This window comes from Eublepharis macularius, chromosome 5 (assembly GCF_028583425.1).
Source record: "Eublepharis macularius isolate TG4126 chromosome 5, MPM_Emac_v1.0, whole genome shotgun sequence".
In the NCBI taxonomy this organism is placed as follows: Eukaryota; Metazoa; Chordata; class Lepidosauria; order Squamata; family Eublepharidae; genus Eublepharis; species Eublepharis macularius.
Genome location: NC_072794.1, coordinates 138,381,226 through 138,402,012, shown reverse-complemented (window position 1 = coordinate 138,402,012; position 20,787 = coordinate 138,381,226). Strand labels below are relative to the sequence as shown.

Below are 20,787 nucleotides of genomic sequence, written 5' to 3'. Positions count from 1 at the left end.
AAAGTTTTAATCTTCAAAAGAGATTGTTATTATTTCCTTTCAGCCTCTTTGCAGTGCTTTCTCATTAGTTTTTAAAATGAAGAGTTCTTTTTAAAAAGCAGCTCATGGTATAAAAGTACCCAGGCCTGGATAGTCCAGGCTAGCCCAATCTTGTCAGATTTTGGAAGCTAAGCAGGGTTGGCCCTGGTTAGTAGTTGTATGGGAGACCACCAAGGAAGACCAGGATCTTTATGCAGAGACAGGCAATGGCTAACCATCTTTGTTAGTCTCTTGCCATGAGAACCCCAGAAGGGGTTGATGGAACTCTCCACTACTGGTATAAGAGTAAGTATGGCAAAGGTTTGGGTTCAGATCTTCAAGAGGCAAGCTCTTATGCAAATGTATGCATTGCACAGGAAACTTAAGGGGGTCAGAAGCAATAGTGGGGTCAGCAAGTGCCATCACAAGATTTGCAACATTTTTGGCTGGCTTCCAATTTGTGGGTCTCCTATACACCCCAGCTCCTCCACCCTAACAAATATACTGTGGCAGCAGCTTTTCTCTTCTTCTGCTCCCTCATCAAAGGAGATCAAAGGATCAAAGGAGAAAAATGGCAGATGCAGCTAGGACTCATTGACTCCCCTGCAAATTCACAGCAATGGCTGCACTTGCCATCATGAACCAGGGTGCTTCAATATTTGTAGGATATGCCAATACAACTTCTGCAACACAGAGAAACAAGCCTGGGGGTGGTGGCTGCTTCTCTGCTGCAACAGTTCAATGGTCAGTGGGGTGGGATGCTTGATCTTTGGCAGCTGACCTGTGATGCCACTCCTGAAAGCTGTCTAAGGCCTCTAATTCTTATGGATCCTTATGCCATCTATGATGGATCCCCCTTCATTTCCCCCACTGTGAGGCTGAAATTACCGTCAAAATTCAGTTTCCTTGTTTTGACTGAGCAGCTACTAGTAGCATGATAATATCTGTGGTTTTGAAAGTTTGTTTGCCCCACCCTGACATGCAGATATAACTTTGGCTTTTTAGCTCAGCACAGGAACTTGATGGGGGAAAAAAAAGGAGCCCTCTTCCTTTTTATTGGAAATGGCACTAGAGACTGTATAACATTCAAAAAGAAATAACAACTTTATTTAACGGGCAGGGATTGAGCAATTGTAGTCAGGGGATGGAAGTGCAGAGGTAAAATTTTGTTGGTATTACAGAATACACTTTGTGTAACAAGCAAAATAGTACCCTTGAAGCTTATTTTCATATATTCTTGATTCTTAAGTGTGAGAGGTGTTTTACTTAGTAATTTAAGTACAGCAACAATGTTTCTTGAGGAAGTTTCCTATGACAGTTCAGATTTTCTGGAGTAAGTCACTTTCTTGAAACTAGAGGGTATTTCTATCTCCTGAGTCGTCTAAATCTGTTTTCTCTTCACAACAAACCTGGGGTCTGCCTCAGAGCCAAAACCCTTTCGAAACTCAGCAGGAATTAGTCTCCTTAGAAGATATAACCCCTTTTCTTTTTGTCTTGAAAGGGCATCTCAACCCACTACCCAATCAAGGTGTTGGCTTTCACAGACAAAGTCCTTCATGGCATTGGCCCCTCATATCTATGGGAGCACATTTGTCCCTATGCTCTGCCATGGCAGCTTCACTCACGTGCCTTGTATACATACCACCCTACCCATGGGCACAATCAATCAGTAGCTGCCTGTACATATGCATTCTTTGTAGTGGCCCCTACCTTATGGAATTGCTTGCTTGAAGAAGTTAGGAAGGCTCCCACTCTCCTGGCTTTCCACAAACTGTGAAAAACCGAATTATTCAAGGGGATTTCTTACATAGATAATAGGGCTGTGCTATAAGAAAATGGTTCAAATAGATGCTTCGATAAAGAGATAGGCATTGTCATCTAGTCCAGCCCCCTGCACAATACAGGAAATTCATAGCTATCCCCCCCTCACCTTCCCCAATGACCCCCTGTTCTATGCCCAGAGGAAGGAAAAAACCCTCCAGGATCCCTGGCCAATCTGACCTGGAGGAAAATTCCTTCCTGATCCCAAAGTGATGATCAGCATTACCCTGTCATACAAGAAAGGGCCATGAGAGCCTAACTCATCCCTTCATGCACTCTCTCTCTTGATCTGTGTATGTTCATATTAAGTCAGAGAATAATCATAGCTGTCAGATGACCATCTAGCCTCCTCTTAAATACCTCCAGGGAAGGAGAGCCCACCACCTCCCAAGGAAGCCTGTTCCACTGAGGAACCGCTCTAATTGTCAGGAAGTTCTTCCAAACATTTAGCCAAATCTCTTTTGCTTTGTTTCTGTTCCAACTTGCTGGGGCAACAGAAAACAACTCTACATCATCCTCTGTGTGACAGCCCTTCAAATACTTGAGGAGGACTATCATATCACCTCTCAGTTGTCTCCTTTCCAGGCTAAACATGCCCAGCTCCTTAAACCTTTCCAGACCCCATACCTTCTTTGTTACCCTCCTTTGGACAGGTTCCAGCTTATCAACATCCTTCTTAAAGTGTGGTACCCAAAACTGAACACAGTACTCCAAGTGAAGTCTAACCAGAGCAGATAGAGTGATATAAAACCCCATAAAACTGATCTTTAAGGTTCTGAAGAAATGTGAGTATTCTGAGTTAGCCCACAGATATATTTCATGGTATTTCCTAAATCATGGGTTCAAGGAATCTTTAAAGTTCCTAAGCTTGTTTGACTAGCCTAAATGAATTGGTAGATATAGGAAAACATGTATCTTAATGTAGTGTGAACTCAGATTGTTTAGTGCTTGGATTAACCTGCCTTGAGAAAAGAGTCTTTGGATGCCTTTCTACCTTCCTAGTATTTAAGGCCAGAGCATGTGAGGCTGGAATTCTAGAACTGGAACTCTCAATGTATAATTTGGAATTTAAAAAGTAGGCTTGGATATGTGTGTGTAATTCAGACTGATGTCATAGTGCTGGGAAAGGAAAGAATTAGCTTCTCCATAGTGCCATGTCCCCAACTGCAAACAGTATTTATGAGCCATTTTATGCTCCTATAAAGGAACAAGACACCTGTGATATGAGCGCCTGTACATTTTCACTTGAGAGAATGATACGGGGTGAGGAGGATCGTTTAGCCCAAATATCAGACATTTCTCTCCCCTAGTGGTTTTTCAGTGCCAAATTTCATTGGAGTTCCTATCACAGAACTGTAATATCACATGTAGTTTGGTTCTCGGACTATGTCAAAAACCCGATGACATTTTGAGGACATACTGGAAAACAGAATTGCTGAAAGCAAAAATGAAGCTGAAAGGATTAATGGTATGCAACATTTCTTCTGGCAAAGTGGGAAATGTGGTCGTTTGTGCATAATTTCTACTTTAAAAGATGTTGGCCAGAATCCCTTAAAGAGTTATGCATGCTCATTGAAATCAGCGGGCTTAAGCACACTTAATTTAGTGCTGGGCTGTAGCCAGACTGTTTTTCCTTATCTTCAAAGTTCCAAGATAATATTTTGCATACATGGGGTAACTTCTGGAATTTGGATGGCTACAAATCACAACAGTTTGTCAAAATGTGCCACCCCCATAAATTTCTTCAAGGATAATAGTGTGAGCTGTGCTCCAGATTCTTGTTAAAAGCAATTTATGGGATCATAATTTAGCAAGCTGTATGTATGATGTAGTCCAAAGAAACATTTCCATGTGTATTGATCCACATAAATCATAACATAATACAGCTGCAGAAGACTTGATGCAGTAGCTCCCAATCTCTTCTCCTCGGAAGCCTGCATCCCTTGAATCTTTCCTTGAAAGGAAGATCTTGGCACCAAAAAGGACTAGAAGATCCCGGTCTACTCTGCCTAATACAAAATGATGTTAACACCTTTTGTTTCTTGCTGTGTGCTACAAGTCAAACAGATAACAGGTGCACTCAGGAGAGAAAAGGCACCTCCAAAGAGCGGAGCATGGCTTCACTCACAACAGGAGCCATAGCTGTAGGTATTCATTATCTTTAATTCACAGCAAAGAATAACATTGAATTGAAAGGAGAGGGCTCATACTTATTCCTCAAGGGAAGTGTGGCTAATGTCTAATCTTTGTTGCAAGACAGGTCAGGTTTATGGAGATGGCTGTGATATGGGGATACACAAACATGAAAGGCCTGCTGACACTTCACACAAGTCAAATTTAATGCATAAAAGTGAGTCAGAGAGCATGTATAGTGCAGTGTATTAAAGAAAGGATATTATTGAACTTACTGTGTAACTATCATGAAGCTTTGCTCAAACGATCATCCGTGTAGAAATGAATGCAAGAGGAGCATTGGGGCCTCACCTACTGGCCGACCACTATACATTCAAGACTTCCTATGTGTGATCTGTGGCATCCATTTGTCCAAAATATGAATACAAACATGGATAGGAGCTGACCTGCAAATATATATGCGTATAACCCTTGAATGGCCCTGACCTGGATTGCCCAGGCTATTCTGAAGCTAAGCAGGAGTGGCCTTGGTTATTACTTTGATGGCAAACCACCAAGGACATCCAGGGTCACTACACAGAGATAGACAATGGCAAACCACCTCTGTTTAACTCTTGCCTTGAAATCCTTATTGGGTTGCCATAAGTCAGCTGTGACTTGATGGCACTTTACACATGCATACAAGTCTTGAATGTGTGGAGATCACAGCCAGGCAGATACCATGCTCTTTTTCAACTGATGTTCATTCTATATAGATGAACATGCGAACAGAAGTTTGGTAATTAAGGCTGTCCAAGGATTTTTTTTTCTTTTTCAAGAATAAGTGCAAAATACATTCTACCACTGATCAATTCATTTCAAAATAATTAGTACCTTGCAATGTATTTCACTAACTAGCTTGCAAATTACCTGAACTATGGTTACAGCATGTTTTTATTTGGTCTGGCAAGCTATGTTCCTGAGCTGATAGGAATTGAAGGACTGATTTGCAGTTAGAATGCTTTGTAAGATTGCAACCATTTTGCAAATTCATTAGGATAAAACTTAGTTACATCTGAGTTGCTAGATAACTCAGTTGCCAGTGGATGCAACAGTTTGCAAAACAGACCAACCAAATACATTGACTAATTTTTCCCTTTTTGGATTGCATCAGCAATATCTGACATGGCAAAGGTTTCCTGATAGTTTTCCAAATCTCATAATTTTCATATGATGATTATTGGAAAAATCCAAATGTCAGGAGGAGGCTTATTCTCAGTTTTCTGTGTAGTTTGTTTTGTTCCCTGTGAAGCAGAAGACAAGGGAGAAAGAGAGGCAGGTCTCCTAGCCAGTCTGATTTCAGAGAGGGGTCAGCTGAGCTGCCCTTGCCCAATTAAGCTATCTCTGTCCATCAATCCTGCTTCCTGGTTGGGATATAAAGGCTCAGGGATCTCCTCTCCTCCCTGTATCCAAAGAAGGAAGCTTTGACTCTCAAAAGCTTACACCCTGAAAATCTTGTTGGTCTCTAAGGTGCCACTGGATCCCAATCCTACTGTTTTGCAGACCAATATGGCAACCTACCTGAAACTGGGGTGCTCTTTATGATTACCTACGTAACAACCACCTTTACTTTGTAAGATTCTTGTCTGATTCTTGATAAAAAGTAATTTTACTCTTGAGAAGAATCACGATGGATAGGAAAGGGAGTTGTGTGTAGAAGGGAAGAACAACTGAGAAACTTAACTTTTTAAAATAGTTTCTAAACCATGTTCTACCAGTTTTGTCTTTTAAGTCTGTTTGGTTTGATGTGTTCTTAGGGACTCTATCATGTAATTCCTTTATATTATTATTTTTAAAGAATGCTGCATGGCTAATTATACAGTTATATCTTATATGTGTAAGCCATCCTTTGAAAACTATGTAAGAGTTTATACAGACCCTGGTTTGAAAAGGACTTTGGTTCCATAGAGCTAGCCCTGCAGACTGCTTAATTTTCAAAGCCAAAATAAATTGTCCAGTCTGAAGGATTATTTTTTTTGGAGTATTTCTTAGAGACAGAAAGCCAAGATGCATTTAGTTAAACGTTATTTAATTGGAATTTCTTTTTTCTGTACGAATGTGCCAATTTAACCCTTTTGAAGATATGCACATTCTTTTTGGGAGTAATTTTTCTTCGTTCCTTGGTAATTGTTAATTTAAAAATGCAGAATTATATATAATTTCATTATGAGCAGCCTCCCACAATACCACTCTGATTTCTTGTCTGTAAGGGAATCTTGTGCAATATCTTAGAGTCATCATCAAATTAAACCAGGTTGAGAATCATGCTAAAAGTCCTCTACTCCTAAGATCCAGTAGAATACCAGTCTTCAAATGTTATCTGTTTTTCATAACTCTAAGGGATAATGAAACCTACATAAGTGGTGTAGTGGTTACATTGTTGGACTAGGATCTGTGAGATCTCGTTCAAATCCCCACTCTGCCATGGAAGCTCACTGGGAGACTTTGGGCCAGTCACACACTCAGCGCAATCTACCTCACAGGGTTGTTGTGAGGATACAGTGGCGAAGAGGAGAATGATGTCAGCTGCTTTGAGCCCCCGTTGGGGAGAATGGTGGAGTATAAATGATTTTTTTTTTAATTTGGTCCTTCGGGAGATGGAGTTCTCATATACCACAACGCAAAATGAGATTGCTGAAGCATGTGCTGAATTGTACTTTTAGATCTTTAGCACTATTATATCCAGTAGTAGACATTTCTGATGAACTGAAGGAAGAAAAAACAAAAACAAAACACAATTTTGAAATCAGCCACACTCATTTTACTAGTGGAAAACCTGTCCAACTCTGTTAAATGCAGAATACAGCCCCTCTTTATCAAGACGTGTATCAAATTGTGGGGATTATGAAAAATATTGCGTTCTGCTGGTGAGCACTGCACAAATTAAATCAGGCACATTGTGCTTAGCTACATTTCCAAATGTTTTTTCAGTGGCATCTCTCTGTACCCTGCGTTACAGTAGTCCAGTATGGTTATTGTTCATCTATGTATGATTATGTACAGGCCATCTATGACGAGGTCTCATTTGGAACACTGTGCACAGTTATAGCCATCCTATCTCAAAAAGGACATTGCAGATTTGGAAAAAGTTCCAAAGGGGATGACCAAGATGATTAGGAGGTTAGAGTACCTTTCCTATAATAACATATAATAACATTTGATTTATATACCGCTCTTCAGGACAACTTAATGCCCACTCAGAGTGGTTTACAAAGTATGCCATTATTATCCCCACAACAAACACCCTGTGAGGTGGGTGGGGCTGAGAGTGCTTTAGAAGAGCTGTGACTGACTCAAGGTCATCCAGCTGGCTTCAAGTGGAGGAGTGGGAAATCAAACCCAGTTCTCCAGGTTAGAGTGCCACCACTCTTAACCACTACACCAAACTGGCTCTATGAGGAAAGGCTGAAAATTTTGCAGCTTTTCAGTTTAGAAAAGAGACAATTTAGGGGAGATGTGATAGAAGTTTATAAAATTTTGCATGAGGTAGAAAGAATGGAAAGAGAGAACATTTTTCTTCTTTTGCCATGGAGCTTCTGGCAACTCCTAGAACTACCCTATGCTACTTCTGTTTTTTTCATGGAGATCACAATGTAGCCGACATAACTGGTTTTTTTGTAATTCTCCCACTGTCGATCAGAGTGATGGTGGGCAAACAAGGCTGCCAGTGGGAGATCTATTTAACCTTCATGCATTTAAAGTCAACTCTAACCAGAAGATTTGTGGATGCAACTTTTCTTCAAAGCGCCTTCCTTCAGCTGAAGGATTCTCCATTTTAAGTGGTTCTTCTATTGAAAGAAGAGCCACTTAAGTTAGATAAAATCTCCTTAGGCTAGAAGAAGACTTGAAACGTTGCTCTGTGGGGTGATATGATAGGGGTCAGGTCCCCCTGTGACTATCAGTCTCAATAAGAGTAGTCTCTGAATGCATGATAATTTTTCAGGGCACATGTTGAGTGTCTGCATGTGGTGGGGAGAACATATTTTAATATGCAGACCTTGGGCACAGTGAGAAGCCAAGGTCAACAAGGAATGACCCTCCTCCCCAACACGCACCTGCACAGAATGTTTGCACAGGGCTTGAGATACCCAGCAATACAGTATATGTATCTATGTGAACTTCAGTTTTCTGCTTTATATCTACCGCTTCTAAAAAAAACCTGTTCCTTTTGTTGTTTTTGCTCAGACAACCATTTTCTCCTTTTGAAAAGAATATGCCACACACTCATAAGAAGTGGCAGTGATTAATCTCAATGTGTGGGTTAGATGTTTGAATCTCTTTCTTGCTTTTGCTGCCATTCCATTGTTTCCTGCAGTGTAATGCTGATGAGACATTGCTAGGAATGCTTTTAGGCCCATCTTTCTGCCACAACGAGTCTCTGAAAGCTGCTAGAATGATAACTTGCCGGCTTCTCCTCAGCCTTCCATCGATCTCTCCTGTCTAACAAGACAAAGAACCAGCCTCATATAGACAGGCGAGGGCAGCATATATGAATAATTGGATGTGAAGTGAAGTGGCTTGCCATGATACCCTTCTTTTTGTCAAATGGGTGACTAGTGTAAAGACGCAAGTATGTCTGTCTTCGTTGTTGCAATGCCAAACTTAGAAGCTTTAGGTGACAGCAAGAACAAAATACCCTGTATCTAAACGTTACACACATTTTTGTTAAACTGAAGACCTACATGGAGCCAGCATTTGGCACTTATTAACACCAAGATGAAGACATAGGTTTGCCAACCTCCAGGTGGCAGCATCTCCTGGAATCATAATTAATCTCCAGGTGGCAGAGGTCAGTTTCTGTGGAGGAAATGGTTGCTTTGGGGAATGAGCTCTATGACATTATACCCTGCTGAGGTTCCTCCCCTACCCAACCTCCGCCATGCCCGAACTCCACCCCCAAAATCTTCATTAATTTCCCAAACTGGGGCTGATATCCCTATGACGATATCAGATATATTAAACACTGATATAGACAAAAAGGAGATCCAGGTTACAAACACTAACAAATCTGGTACTGGTTGCCCTTGTGAGTCATTTCATTTCAGCATCTGAATTTTTAAATTGATATTTTCCATGGATAAATATGACCATACTTTTTCTGAATAGCTCTTTAAGCTGATGGTATGAGAGCGGGGCAACAACACATTTAAAGTGCTGAACTGTATGTATATAGGAATAATGTAACAGTGAACCTATACTTGTTAGTGAATGTTTGCAGTTTTTACAGCTTTCCAAGCTCTTTCTCAGGATGGAAGTCATGGATCAGCTATACCTATCTGATGTAATATTTCACATGAATCACCTAAAAGCAAATTTGAAACTTGTTTTTGGTTTGATGTATTGTCGAAGGCTTTCACGGCCGGAGAACAATGGTTGTTATGGGTTTTCCGGGCTGTATTGCTGTGGTCTTGGCATTGTAGTTCCTGACGTTTCGCCAGCAGCTGTGGCTGGCATCTTCAGAGGTGTAGCACCAAAAGACAGAGATCTCTCAGCGTCACTGTGACACTGAGAGATCTCTGTCTTTTGGTGCTACACCTCTGAAGATGCCAGCCACAGCTGCTGGCGAAACGTCAGGAACTACAATGCCAAGACCACAGCAATACAGCCCGGAAAACCCACAACAACCATTGTTTTTGGTTTGTTGTTAATGAGACAGTAAATGCAAGTGAGCATAAGATGATCGTGAAAGCAGGTCTTCACAATCTTCGCCCCCCATGACAGAGAGACTTCAATGGGGCTGGGGGATCGCTGGGGATAAAAAGCTATCTGACATGGTGGGCTGCAGTAAGGAGGGGGGATCTGGTAAAATGGCTGTTCATTTTGTCTTGCATCATAATCACAGAACATTCATTGGGCAGATTGTGTTATACATGAACAGGTAATCTGAATCAGGGGTAATTGCTATGACTGTTCCTGTGCAGAGAAGCACTGACTTTCCTCCCAGGTCCTGTGTACAGATAACAATTGCTTAAAGAAAGAATTTAGATAATACAGGCATTAAAACTTTCATTAAAAATGTTTTTCTTCTAATTATGAGTGACACCTTGAATACTAATGGCTGCCAAAATGTCATGTGCATTCTTGAAGAGCAAGTAATTTGTTATGCCCCCCATCACTTTTAACATTTTTAAAGTGTAACAGTAATAAAAGAATACTTTCGCACATGGTGCCCACACTCAGTACTAAATTGTAAAGTCACTCCATCTACTCTAATTGGAAGTAAATGCTTTCACATGATCACTGCCTCTTGGGAGTTACTTGGGTAAAGCAAAGTGATTGAGAAAGCAGTAGCTGACCAACTCCAGATCTTGGATAACTCTAGTGCTCTGGACCCTTTCCATTCTGGATTCAGGCCAGGGCATGGGACAGAGACAGCACTAGTAGCATTAGTGGATGAACTCCATCTGAATATAAACAAAGGCCATGCCTCCGTATTGCTCCTCATGAATCTATCTGCAGCCTTTGACACAGTAGACCATGCCATCCTGTTGAGGCATTTAGAAACAGAAGTGGGCATCAGAGGATGTGCCCTGGACTTGTTTAAATTGTTTTTCATGGAACAGACTCAAAGGGTTGCTGTTGGAGATCAGCTGTCTCCAGAATGGGAAGTACCTTGTGGAGTTCCGCAGGCTGCAACATTATCTCCCATATAATTCAACCTCTACATAAAGCCTTTAGGAGAAATTCATAGCTATGGAGTGGGGTGTCATCAATATGCAGATGACATCCAACTCTGGGTCTCGCTATCCAGGTCCCCACAGGATGAAGTAGAAATCTTAGATTACTGCCTGACAGCCATGGTGAAATGGCTGAAAAAGAACAAATTGAAATTGAACCCAGACAAGACTGAAGTGATGCTTGTTGGGAAGGCAGAGATCTTGAAGGACATTGCACTCTCCACTTTCAATGGAGTTTGTCTGACCCTTGCAGACTCGGTTAATAGCCTAGGGGTTATACTGGATCCAGCGTTATTACTAGAAAACAAGTTAAGGCAGCCACAAAAAATGCTTTCTACAACTTCACTCTAGCCTGGAAGATAGCTTCTTACCTCAGCACAAATGACCTGACCACCTGGATCCATGCTATGGTAACATCAAGGCTTGACTATTGTAATGCACTATACATTGGTCTCCCATCTAAGTTAACTAGGAGACTCCAATTGAGGCAAAATGCTGCGACTTGACTGTTATCAGGAGTAGAGATGGGCATGATCTGAATTACGATTTCAACCCCCCCCCCCCGATTTTGGCGTTTTCACCATCGTGACTCAGCTAATCGGTTCTGTCCAAGGCAAACGATCCAGCAGTCGGGAGTTTGCTTGTTCGGGACTTGATCGGATGGGTCAGTTTCTGTTTGGAATTGCAGACACTTTGGCGCTAGTAATTTATTCCCGGGGCAACGGAGTCAGGGAAATGAGCTGTGTTTGCCCTCCTTCTGTCGCCCTCGCAACACGAATGGAAGCCCAGCTTTCCTTGATTAGCAGGCTTCCTTCCAACCACGGAGCAGCAACCCAGGGGACGGAGGGGGAAGGGGGTGGGCACAAAGGAAAGGCAAAAGGCAGCATGGGAGGCTGGGAGGCCGCCTGCGCCATTTGCCTTTCCCCAGGACAAGGGGCGTGTGGGCAAGCCGGCCGCCCCTTGTCCTGGGGAAAGGCAAAAGGCAGTGCGGGTGGCTGGGAGGCCACCTGCGCCGTTTGCCTTTCCCCAGGACAAGGGGTGTGTGGGCAAGCCGGCCGCCCCTTGTCCTGGGGAAAGGCAAAAGGCAAAAGGCAGTGCGGGTGGCTGGGAGGCCGCCTGCGGCGTTCGCCTTTCCCCAGGACAAGGGGCGCGTGGGCAAGCCGGCCGCCCCTTGTCCTGGGGAAAGGCAAAAGGCAAAAGGCAGTGCGGGTGGCTGGGAGGCCACCTGCGCCATTTGCCTTTCCCCAGGACAAGGGGCGCGTGGGCAAGCCGGCTGCCCCTTGTCTTGCGGGGCAGGTGAATGGCGCGGGCAGCCTCCGAGCCACTCGCGCTTCTGCCAGCTCCGCAGCGCACCGTGACAGCCTGCTGGCTGCATGGGCGGGGGCGACTCAGGAGCGCACGTGCGCACGCGTGTGCAAGAGCCTGACTACAGTTGCCCTGGGCGCTGGCCTTCCCAATTGCGGACCGGAAATGAGAGTTGATCGTTTAGAATCGGTGGTCTGCGTTCGGCAGCAGCCCAGATCCACGAACGGCTGAATTGGAATTTTTTTTTGGATCGGGCCCATGTCTAATCAGGAGTGAGCAGGAGCATGAACGTCACTCACATTCCTACAGTCACTCCATCAGCTACCTATCAGTTACTGTGCTTAGTTCAAGGTATTGGTTATTTCATACAAAGCTCTTCACGACCTTGGTCCAGCATACCTACAGGATCACCTCCCTCCCTATATCCCTCTACAGCAGCTTTGCTCATCTGAACAGGGTCTCCTGCAGGTGCCAGCCTGCACATGGTCAAAATCAACAGCAACTTGTACATGGGTTTTCTCTGTGGTGGTCCCTACCCTGTGGAACAAGCTGCCTGAGGAGGTTAGGAGAGCCCCCACTCTCCTGGTTTTCTGCAAATAATGCAAAAGTAAATTATTCAAAAAGGCTTTTTACTCAGATAGGAGGGTTGTATTATAGGGAGATGGTCTCAGATGCTTCACTTATGAGTTAGGGACCATAGACTTCTTCACTATGTTGCTTTACATATTTCTGTTGCTTTAAATTTGTAATCCAGTGTTCTACCTGTGCTTTATGTTGTCTAATGTCAGTCCTAGAATTGATTATGTTCTGTTTCAGCATTTCTTCAACTCTGTATTGGATTCTTGCTAATGCTCTGTCTTTGTAAACTTATATTTATTTTCCCTATGGCATTGTTTATGGAAATGACCTTGACGTTACAGTATATGGAAATGTCCTTGATACTGATTCTGCTAATCTCATACAGTGTAACCTGCCTTGAGTCTCACTGAGAAAGGTAGACTATAAATGACATAAATAAATAAATTCATTTCTTTTGATACAGCTGTTGCTTTATTTGCATGCTCAGTTCATCTTCATCCTGTTGAAACTTTTTCTTTCTCTTTCAGTGTTTATCAGCTTGTTGTGAAAGAAGAGAGGCCACAGAAGTCTCGAAGAGCAGCAGATATCATCGAATGCTTCTCTATTCCAGTGAGCTACAAAAATGCATCTACTCTTGACTCCCCCCATTACTTTGCAGCTGAGTTAAAGCCAGTCAACTTGCCCATCACCCAGCCCTTCACAGTGGGAGACAACAAAACTTACAATGGCTATTGGAATGCTCCACTTTCACCACTGAAAAGTTACAGCATTTACTTTCAGGCTCTCAGTAAAGCAAATGGGGTAAGTGTTAACAATGAAGACTTGCTTGCTCGGTTAGTTACTATTGTAATTGTGATCCATACCCTATCTTGAGAAGGATATCGTTCATCCCATAATTTTGATAAGAGGTAATGCTCCTGAGTTTTAAGAACATGTATTAGCATTTCTCAATATTTAAGCTATTTTAAAATAGCTTTAGGACTAAGGACAATATGCCAGCCACTTCATATTTGTGAGCGGTTCACAAGAATAATATAGTTGCACAGACTTAAAAAAATGTGAGTCTGTATTTCTGATGAGAAATTAGATGATGAGCAAGTTTTCTGCTTGTAACCTTGGTCACACTGTGATTTAGTGGGAATTCCTCTGGCATCTGGTACTTGTTTGGTTGAGTCAGTGGAGTATATCATTAAAAAGTATCGATTTCTTTGTGGTGGTGTACTTTATTTGCTTCCTGCTCTTTTGAGCCACACTGTAATTTGATCTGAATCTAAGTTTGTATTTTTCTTCAATATGAATTCATTTTCAAAGGTATTTGGGGCACGTGAGGCCCTGCCATTGATCCAGATAAATTAAATTAAAGAGAATATGACTGAGAGCTGATTTTATGTTAGAGTGTGGTTTGAATGCAAGACCCACTACCTTATATTAAAGAACAAGTAGAAAGGATAGATTTAAAAAGCTCTTATAAATGTATGGAGCGGAATATAGATTAATCTATAGCTGATCTTAGAAAGAGCACTAATAAGAAAACTTGACTTTTGTGTTGAGCTTTCTTCACCTGTTTGGATCATGAAAAGTAATGGATGGATTTAAAACAAATGGGCGTGCCACAACATCTGATTATTTTTATGTGCAACCTGTATGTACTCTGGACAAAAGGCTACTGTTAGGATAAACTATGGGGAAACAGAATGATTATCAATTGGCAAAGGAGTCAGACAAGGATACATATTGCCACCCCAGCCAGAATGAAGAGGCAGAGTTGGAACTAAAGGGCCACTTTATTAATATAACATCAACCATTACATACGTCAAGGGCAAACTAGCAGTACAGGGCAAGCCACAGGGTCACCCCCGGACCACCGCCTTGACCTGTCTGGGTGAGCCCCAAAGCCCCGGGTGGGAGCCATCCATATAATGGCTTTTCCCCAGCCAGCCAGGCAAAATGGTTCCCCCCTTCAAGCTCCTAAAGCCTCAGCCGTACAGCATGAGGGAAGGACTTACACATGGGGTTCACCGCAGGCAGTCTCCAGGTGGTGGTAGCTGTCATGAGCATACCATCCGCTCCTGGTAGACCCCATTTCCCCACCAATGGGGAATTGCCAAGGGGTGCTCACTGACTCGCTCCCTATCCCCAAACTCTCTCCTGCCAGTGACTTACAACGATGCACCACGATTGCCAATTACCTCAAACCTCTGTAGGCAAAAAACCACCACTCCCACCTAGCCAATATGGGGAGAGGAGAAAAAATTCCTACTTGGCTCTGGGAACAGCAGCCGGCTAATCCTGCACTACTACAGGGTGAGGTGGGTGGGCCGAGCATGCCAAGCAACTGCCAGTAGGGAGGGCAGAGCCATCTTCTGAAGGCTTTGTCTCAACCCACCCACCCAGCCATATCCCCATATGCCTGCGAGATGCCTCTGCCTGCTTCTCCCTCCGAAGTGGCAAAGAACTGTCCCCAGCTCAAGCCACTGTGTGGCAGCCGGGAGTACCGCATTATTGTCCTATCTGTTTGAGCTATATGCAGCATGTATCATAAGGAAAACTGGATTTGATTTATTATTGTTGTTGTTGTTGTTATTGTTGTTGTTATTGTTATTATTATATTTAATTTGATTTGATATAATTTAATTTATAGCCTGCCCTCCTTGCAAGCGGGCTCAGGGCAGGTTACAACAAAAACAAAATCACAAACCTTACATGCAGCATTTCAGCAATTCACCTGCTCATCCTCTATAAAGAGGGTGAAGGTATGGGTTAGTATCCTGCGGCTGCTCATATATTGGGGGGAGGGGAGGTGACTGTGTACCCTCCCACAGATAGGAGACCAGCAAAGAGACTCATTTAGTGGATTTAGCATTGGCCTCAACCAAATGCCCGGAGGAACATCTGTCTTGTAGGCCTGCTGTAAGGATAGAAGATCATGGTGGGCCCAAGTGTCTTCCAACAAAGAGTTCTACCAGGTTGGGGCCAGGACCAAAAACACCCTGGCCCTGGTCGAGGCCAGTCAAGCCTCCCTGGGGCCAAGGACCACCAGTAGGTGTTTACCTGCAGATCTCAGCACCCTCTTGGGTATATATGGGGAGAGGCGGTCCCTCAGATATGCTGTTAATAGGGCTTTATAGGTTAAAACCAACACTTTGGATCTGACCTGGAACTCCATGGGGAGCCAGTGTAGCTGCTGCAAAGCTGGAGTTATGTGTGCCCTGTATGGTATACCCATCACACACAGCAGCATTCTGGACTCACTGCAATTTCTAGGTCAGACTCAGGAGAAGCCCTGCATAGAGCATATTACAGTAATCCAATCTGGATTACTCAAGTAAATAATACAAAAAATGTAGTTAAAACATTAGCAGTATGGTTCTACATATTGGTACCATGCCATTGTATATAAAATTAACAGTTTCCAAATATACAGGTATTATTCTGTATTTATTACCATATATATAGAACCAAATGCATTTTGACCTAAGGCCTTCCTTAGTGGGATAATCTCATGCAATGAACTCCATAAATATAACTTTCATACAAAGTGCCTGATAATAATTGGATAAGATAATCAGGTAATAATTGGGCATCTATTTTTGAGAGTTTATAATCTCAACTTTATAGCTAAAGAAACCTAGTAATAGAAACTTTCTCTTTATACCCATTTATATTTTAACCTAAAACTTTGCTAAAATTTGCTTTGAAATGTATTTACTGCAAACAATTGGAAAGCTAAGAAGAAGAAACAATACTGAAGGATTTTGTTTGCATTGTTACGGCTTCTCTCTTTGCAGCAGTGTGAACGCTTTCCCATGTGTTCATAATCTCTGCTACCATTAGCTGTGATTGTTGCATTGAAAAAACTGCACATAATTAATAGCCAGTTATAAAACAAGTGTTGTAAATTGCAGCTGAATTAGATCATGAGCCTCACTGCCTTCTGTTGTGCAGTGTTATATTTGGTTTTGTGTATGTTTTAGGGTAAGATAGACGCTCATTTGAGTTTTTGTCTGTGGGCTGTCACAAGGGAGCTGGACTCGGAGTATCTGTGCTTCTCCCAGAAGAGGGTCTAAATAGAATATGTGTGATGAAGAATACTCTTTGGCTTTCTTGTATCCGGCACCTGTTTCTGAATAGTGTGAATTTTGCTCTGTGGGCGTACCCAAAGCCAGATGCTTAACTGAAACATATCACAGTTGGCTGTGAAGGAAAAACAACCAAACAAAGGCCCAAGCCAAGCTTTTCACTTCTGGGAGGGAACAATCAGTTCTTGGTCCTGTGGAAATTAGGAATACTAAACTGATACCACACACAAACCTAGAGCCTTGTGGTACCTTAAAGACTAACAAAATTGTGTTCTAGAATAAGTTTTCATGGGCTAAAGCCCACTTTTTTTTAGGATGAAATGAGTTGATCCTTCATATGTAGTCATTTTGTGTGGTGCTATGTAACCCATCCCACAGCTTGAACTGGGGTTGTCAGCTCCAGGATGGGAAATTCCTGGAGCTTTTGGGAGTGGACCATGGAGAGAGTGGGGTTTGCAGAATGGAGGGGCTTCATCAGGGTATAATGCCACAGAGTCCACTGTCTAAAGGGGACTCTCTAGGGAAACTGATCTCTGTCACCTGGAGATGTTGGAGATCTCCAGCCACCACTTGGAGGCTGGCAAGTTTAGCTTGAACAAAAACTTGAATTTCTTACTTGTTATAGGTGTTGATTAGTTTAGCGTACAATGAATGGCCTCTGTATTTTAATTAGATTTGAATTTTTCATAAAATTTCACCCTGTAATTCTTGCATTTCATACCATCTTTCTTTTTTGTTTTGAAACCCCTACCTAGATTTCATAGTGAACAACTACTAAATTGCATCAGAAGAATTTGGCTCTAGTGCATGGAATTTTATTCTGGAATAACATTTTCTTAGTCTTTAAGGTGCCACAAACCACTATTTATTTTTGATGCCAAAAGTAGCACTGGTATCTCTCTGACATTAATACATACCAAAAAAAAAAAAGTAAGAGTCTTGTGTCACTTTAAAGATTAACAAAATTAGATTCCATCATAAACTTCCGTAGACTAAGACCCACTTCTTCCGATATAATGAGTGGATTTTGACTGTGTAGCCCTAAAGTAAGAATAACAGACCTTGAACAATCAGAATTGCTTCTTTGGCTGATGAGAACTTTGATCAGTGTCAGTTCTAAGCTGGCTTTTCTTTTTCACTTTGCTAATTGTTGTGTATTGTTACATTTTTGAGCATTTCTCTTGAGACCTTTTTTCCTTTATGGTAACATACATTAATTTTGTTTGTCGGTCTACTTCCTGTCTAGTAATGTCATATTTTCTTCCCAAGGAAGCAGTGGTAGTCACGGTTTCCATTGCTCAAACAGAGCTGGGACCAAGCTTCTTGTTAATTGTTTGGACAGGAAGTATATACTAATAATTAGTATATATAACGCTAGTACATTTATTGGCTGTTTTTCTCACCAGCAGGATCCAAAGCTTACAACAATAAAAATGCAATCAGATAAAAGACAATGTAAATGTACAAAAAAGAAGACAAAAACATCTTAGAGCTAGGACCATGCCAGTTCCCTTACCATCCTGGCGAGAAGGGGGACCCTGCACCTACCTTCCTGGCACTCCAGGACGCTCATCACGCAAGTGCGGTGTGTGCTTGGCCCCGTGCTGGCACAATTACATAACTTCATCACGTAAGGCTGGGGAGCATGTGCATGCTTCGCTGCATGCCAATTTGGGCCTCAAATCAGCCTGCTGCGAAGCACAGGAGTGCTCGTGGGGCGGAATGATTGTGTCAGTGATGTCATTATGCCGGCCCCTGAAAGCATGCTTGGGAAGCCTGTTGCCCACCTTTCCCCGTGCCAGCCAAGTAACTGGTAGGATCAGGGGATCCCCTGCCCCCTCTGGAGAATGGAATCCCTACTTAGGGCTGGTCAGAAATCTAAGAGGCCAGTTGTCCAAGACTACAGGGAATGTCACAGGCTCTTCAGCTCACACCTCCTCTCCACATCTAAGGCTTATTTAATTGAATTTAGCTACCATGGTTGAAATAAGGACATTCCATAGGGAAGCCTAGATGAAGTAAGCAGGAAAATTATTAGGTAAGTGAAGTCTAAGGAAGATGTAATGGTAGTGGAACAGGAAGACACAGCTGCCATAGATTATAAAACTTGGAATTTCTAACCATATTCTTCTCCAATGTTCATCAGTCAGGGTTGCTCTTCTTCAACATGTATTACCTGCATTTAAGAGAAGTAACAAATAAAGTAAGCAAATATAGTTGAGGTGGAAATTTTGTCCTCATTTCCAGTACGTGCCTTGTATACACAAATCCCATCCCTTGTTCCAGCCATAGGGCTGTCCCATGGTAGCAGAATTAAACTTCTTTAAGACAAGGTCACTGGGATGCTGAGACTTTTTTTTGGCTATTTATACCCCCACTTTTCTCTCAAATGGGGACCCAAAGCAACTTACATCATTCTCTTCTCTTCCAATTCATCCTCACAACAACAGCCTTGTGAGGTAGGGTGACAGTGACTGGCCCAGGGTCTCCCAGTGAGCTTTCATGGCGGAGAGGCAATTTGAAGTTGGTCTCTCAGATCTTAGACCAGCACTTTAACCACTATACTATGTTGACTCTCTTAATTGTAATTTCAATGCCTTCTGGATCAGTTATCTGGTTCAGGAGACAATGGAAGTTACCATAAACCTCAGGCAATAAGAATGATACATACAAGATCTGTGCTATTCCATGGAATGTTGGGGACAAGGTTTCCCATGGTTGGTGCTCCTAAACTTTCTAGAAGAACTCTTGTTTTTTTTTATTTATTTGTTTGTTTATGTAGTTTATAGTATGCCTTTCTCACTGAGACACAAGGCAGATTACGCAGTGTGAGTCAGTACAGTCAATTTCAAAGACACTTCAATAAACAATGTAATAGTGTATATACATGCAGGACATCACTTCTGGATATGAACTGGAATTGATGTTACAGCATCAGTTTATGTTCCCCACCCACCACCCCCAGTTTTGCTCCTAGTGCTCTACAAAGTAGCAACAGGAATGATGGAGCCCAGGGCAGGAGGGCTTCCACTGTACTGGGAAACCTGCCTGCCCTGTTCAGGATGTATTGCTTATAAGCAAAGGAAGGGGAACATTGGAAGAAAGGTGGTGGCGGTGAACATTCAACAAGCTCTGAACAGTAGAAAGCACAAAGTACAACTCTTCTTAGATGCAACCTTTATTAATATATACATCAATGGAACCTCTCACATGCTTTTTGCCACTCCAATAGTATGTGCATATTGTGTATTCTTACTGATATTTCCATCCTAATAACAACCTCCATCCTGACTTGGATAGTCCACCCTGAGCTGGATAACCCAGGTGAGCCTGATCTCATCAGATCTCAGAAGCTAAGCAGGGTTGGCCTTGGTTGATAATTGGATGGAATACCTCCAACAAAGACCAGGGTTGCAGAGGCAGGCAATGGCAAACCACCTCTGTTAGTCTCTTGCCGTGACAAACCCTGCCAGGGGTTGCCATAAGTCAGCTATGACTTGGGGGCACTCTCTACTCCAATAACAACCTCTACCTAGATCCCTTTCACCTCCAAGCACATCCAACACTCTGTTTTACCCCTGTCTGCTATGTTTTCATCAGTCTAAATGGCCTTGACCAGTCTCTAGATTGTGAATTCCCTTGCCTTTCCTGGTTCCAGTCCTGGCAAGGTCATCATCAATATTCTGGTGAGCTCTAGTACTGTGGAATATAGCAAGACAACAGTAGATACGTTGTTTGAATTGTCTGGAGTCTGGGGCCCAGCCCCCGGACTTGACAGAAGAAGGGGATGGGAGGCAGCTGGGGAACAGCTACCTAGACACACCAATGGACACCCAGGACCAGACCAGGCTGACAACTGACGGAGAAAGAGAGACACCCCAGTCTCAGGAGGGTAGAGCAGCACCCAAACCCCAGAGAGTCAGGTGGTGCAGGTAGAAGCCAGCTAGCCCCACCCTCTGGGGGAAAGTCCAAGGGTCAGGCCAGGAGAGTGAAGACCACCAAGGAGGGAACAGCCCCAAGGGAGAAGGCTCAGAAAGCAAGGGCAGCAAGCCAGCCAGCAACCTTACCAGCAGGGGACGAAAAGCAGCAGCAAAGACAGCTCAGGACCACACCCCAGCCTCCAGACAAGCTAGAG

The 20,787-nt window shown here is 42.9% G+C and overlaps 1 protein-coding gene across 1 annotated transcript in view; it reads left to right on the top strand.

The window, feature by feature from the left end:
- Positions 1–20,787, top strand: part of PTPRT (protein tyrosine phosphatase receptor type T) — a 560,054-nt gene that overhangs the window by 352,095 nt on the left and 187,172 nt on the right. Inside the window, exon 10 of the mRNA XM_054980796.1 lies at positions 13,100–13,373. Coding sequence (XP_054836771.1) covers positions 13,100–13,373 — 274 coding nt within the window. The remainder of the gene's footprint in view (positions 1–13,099; positions 13,374–20,787) is intronic.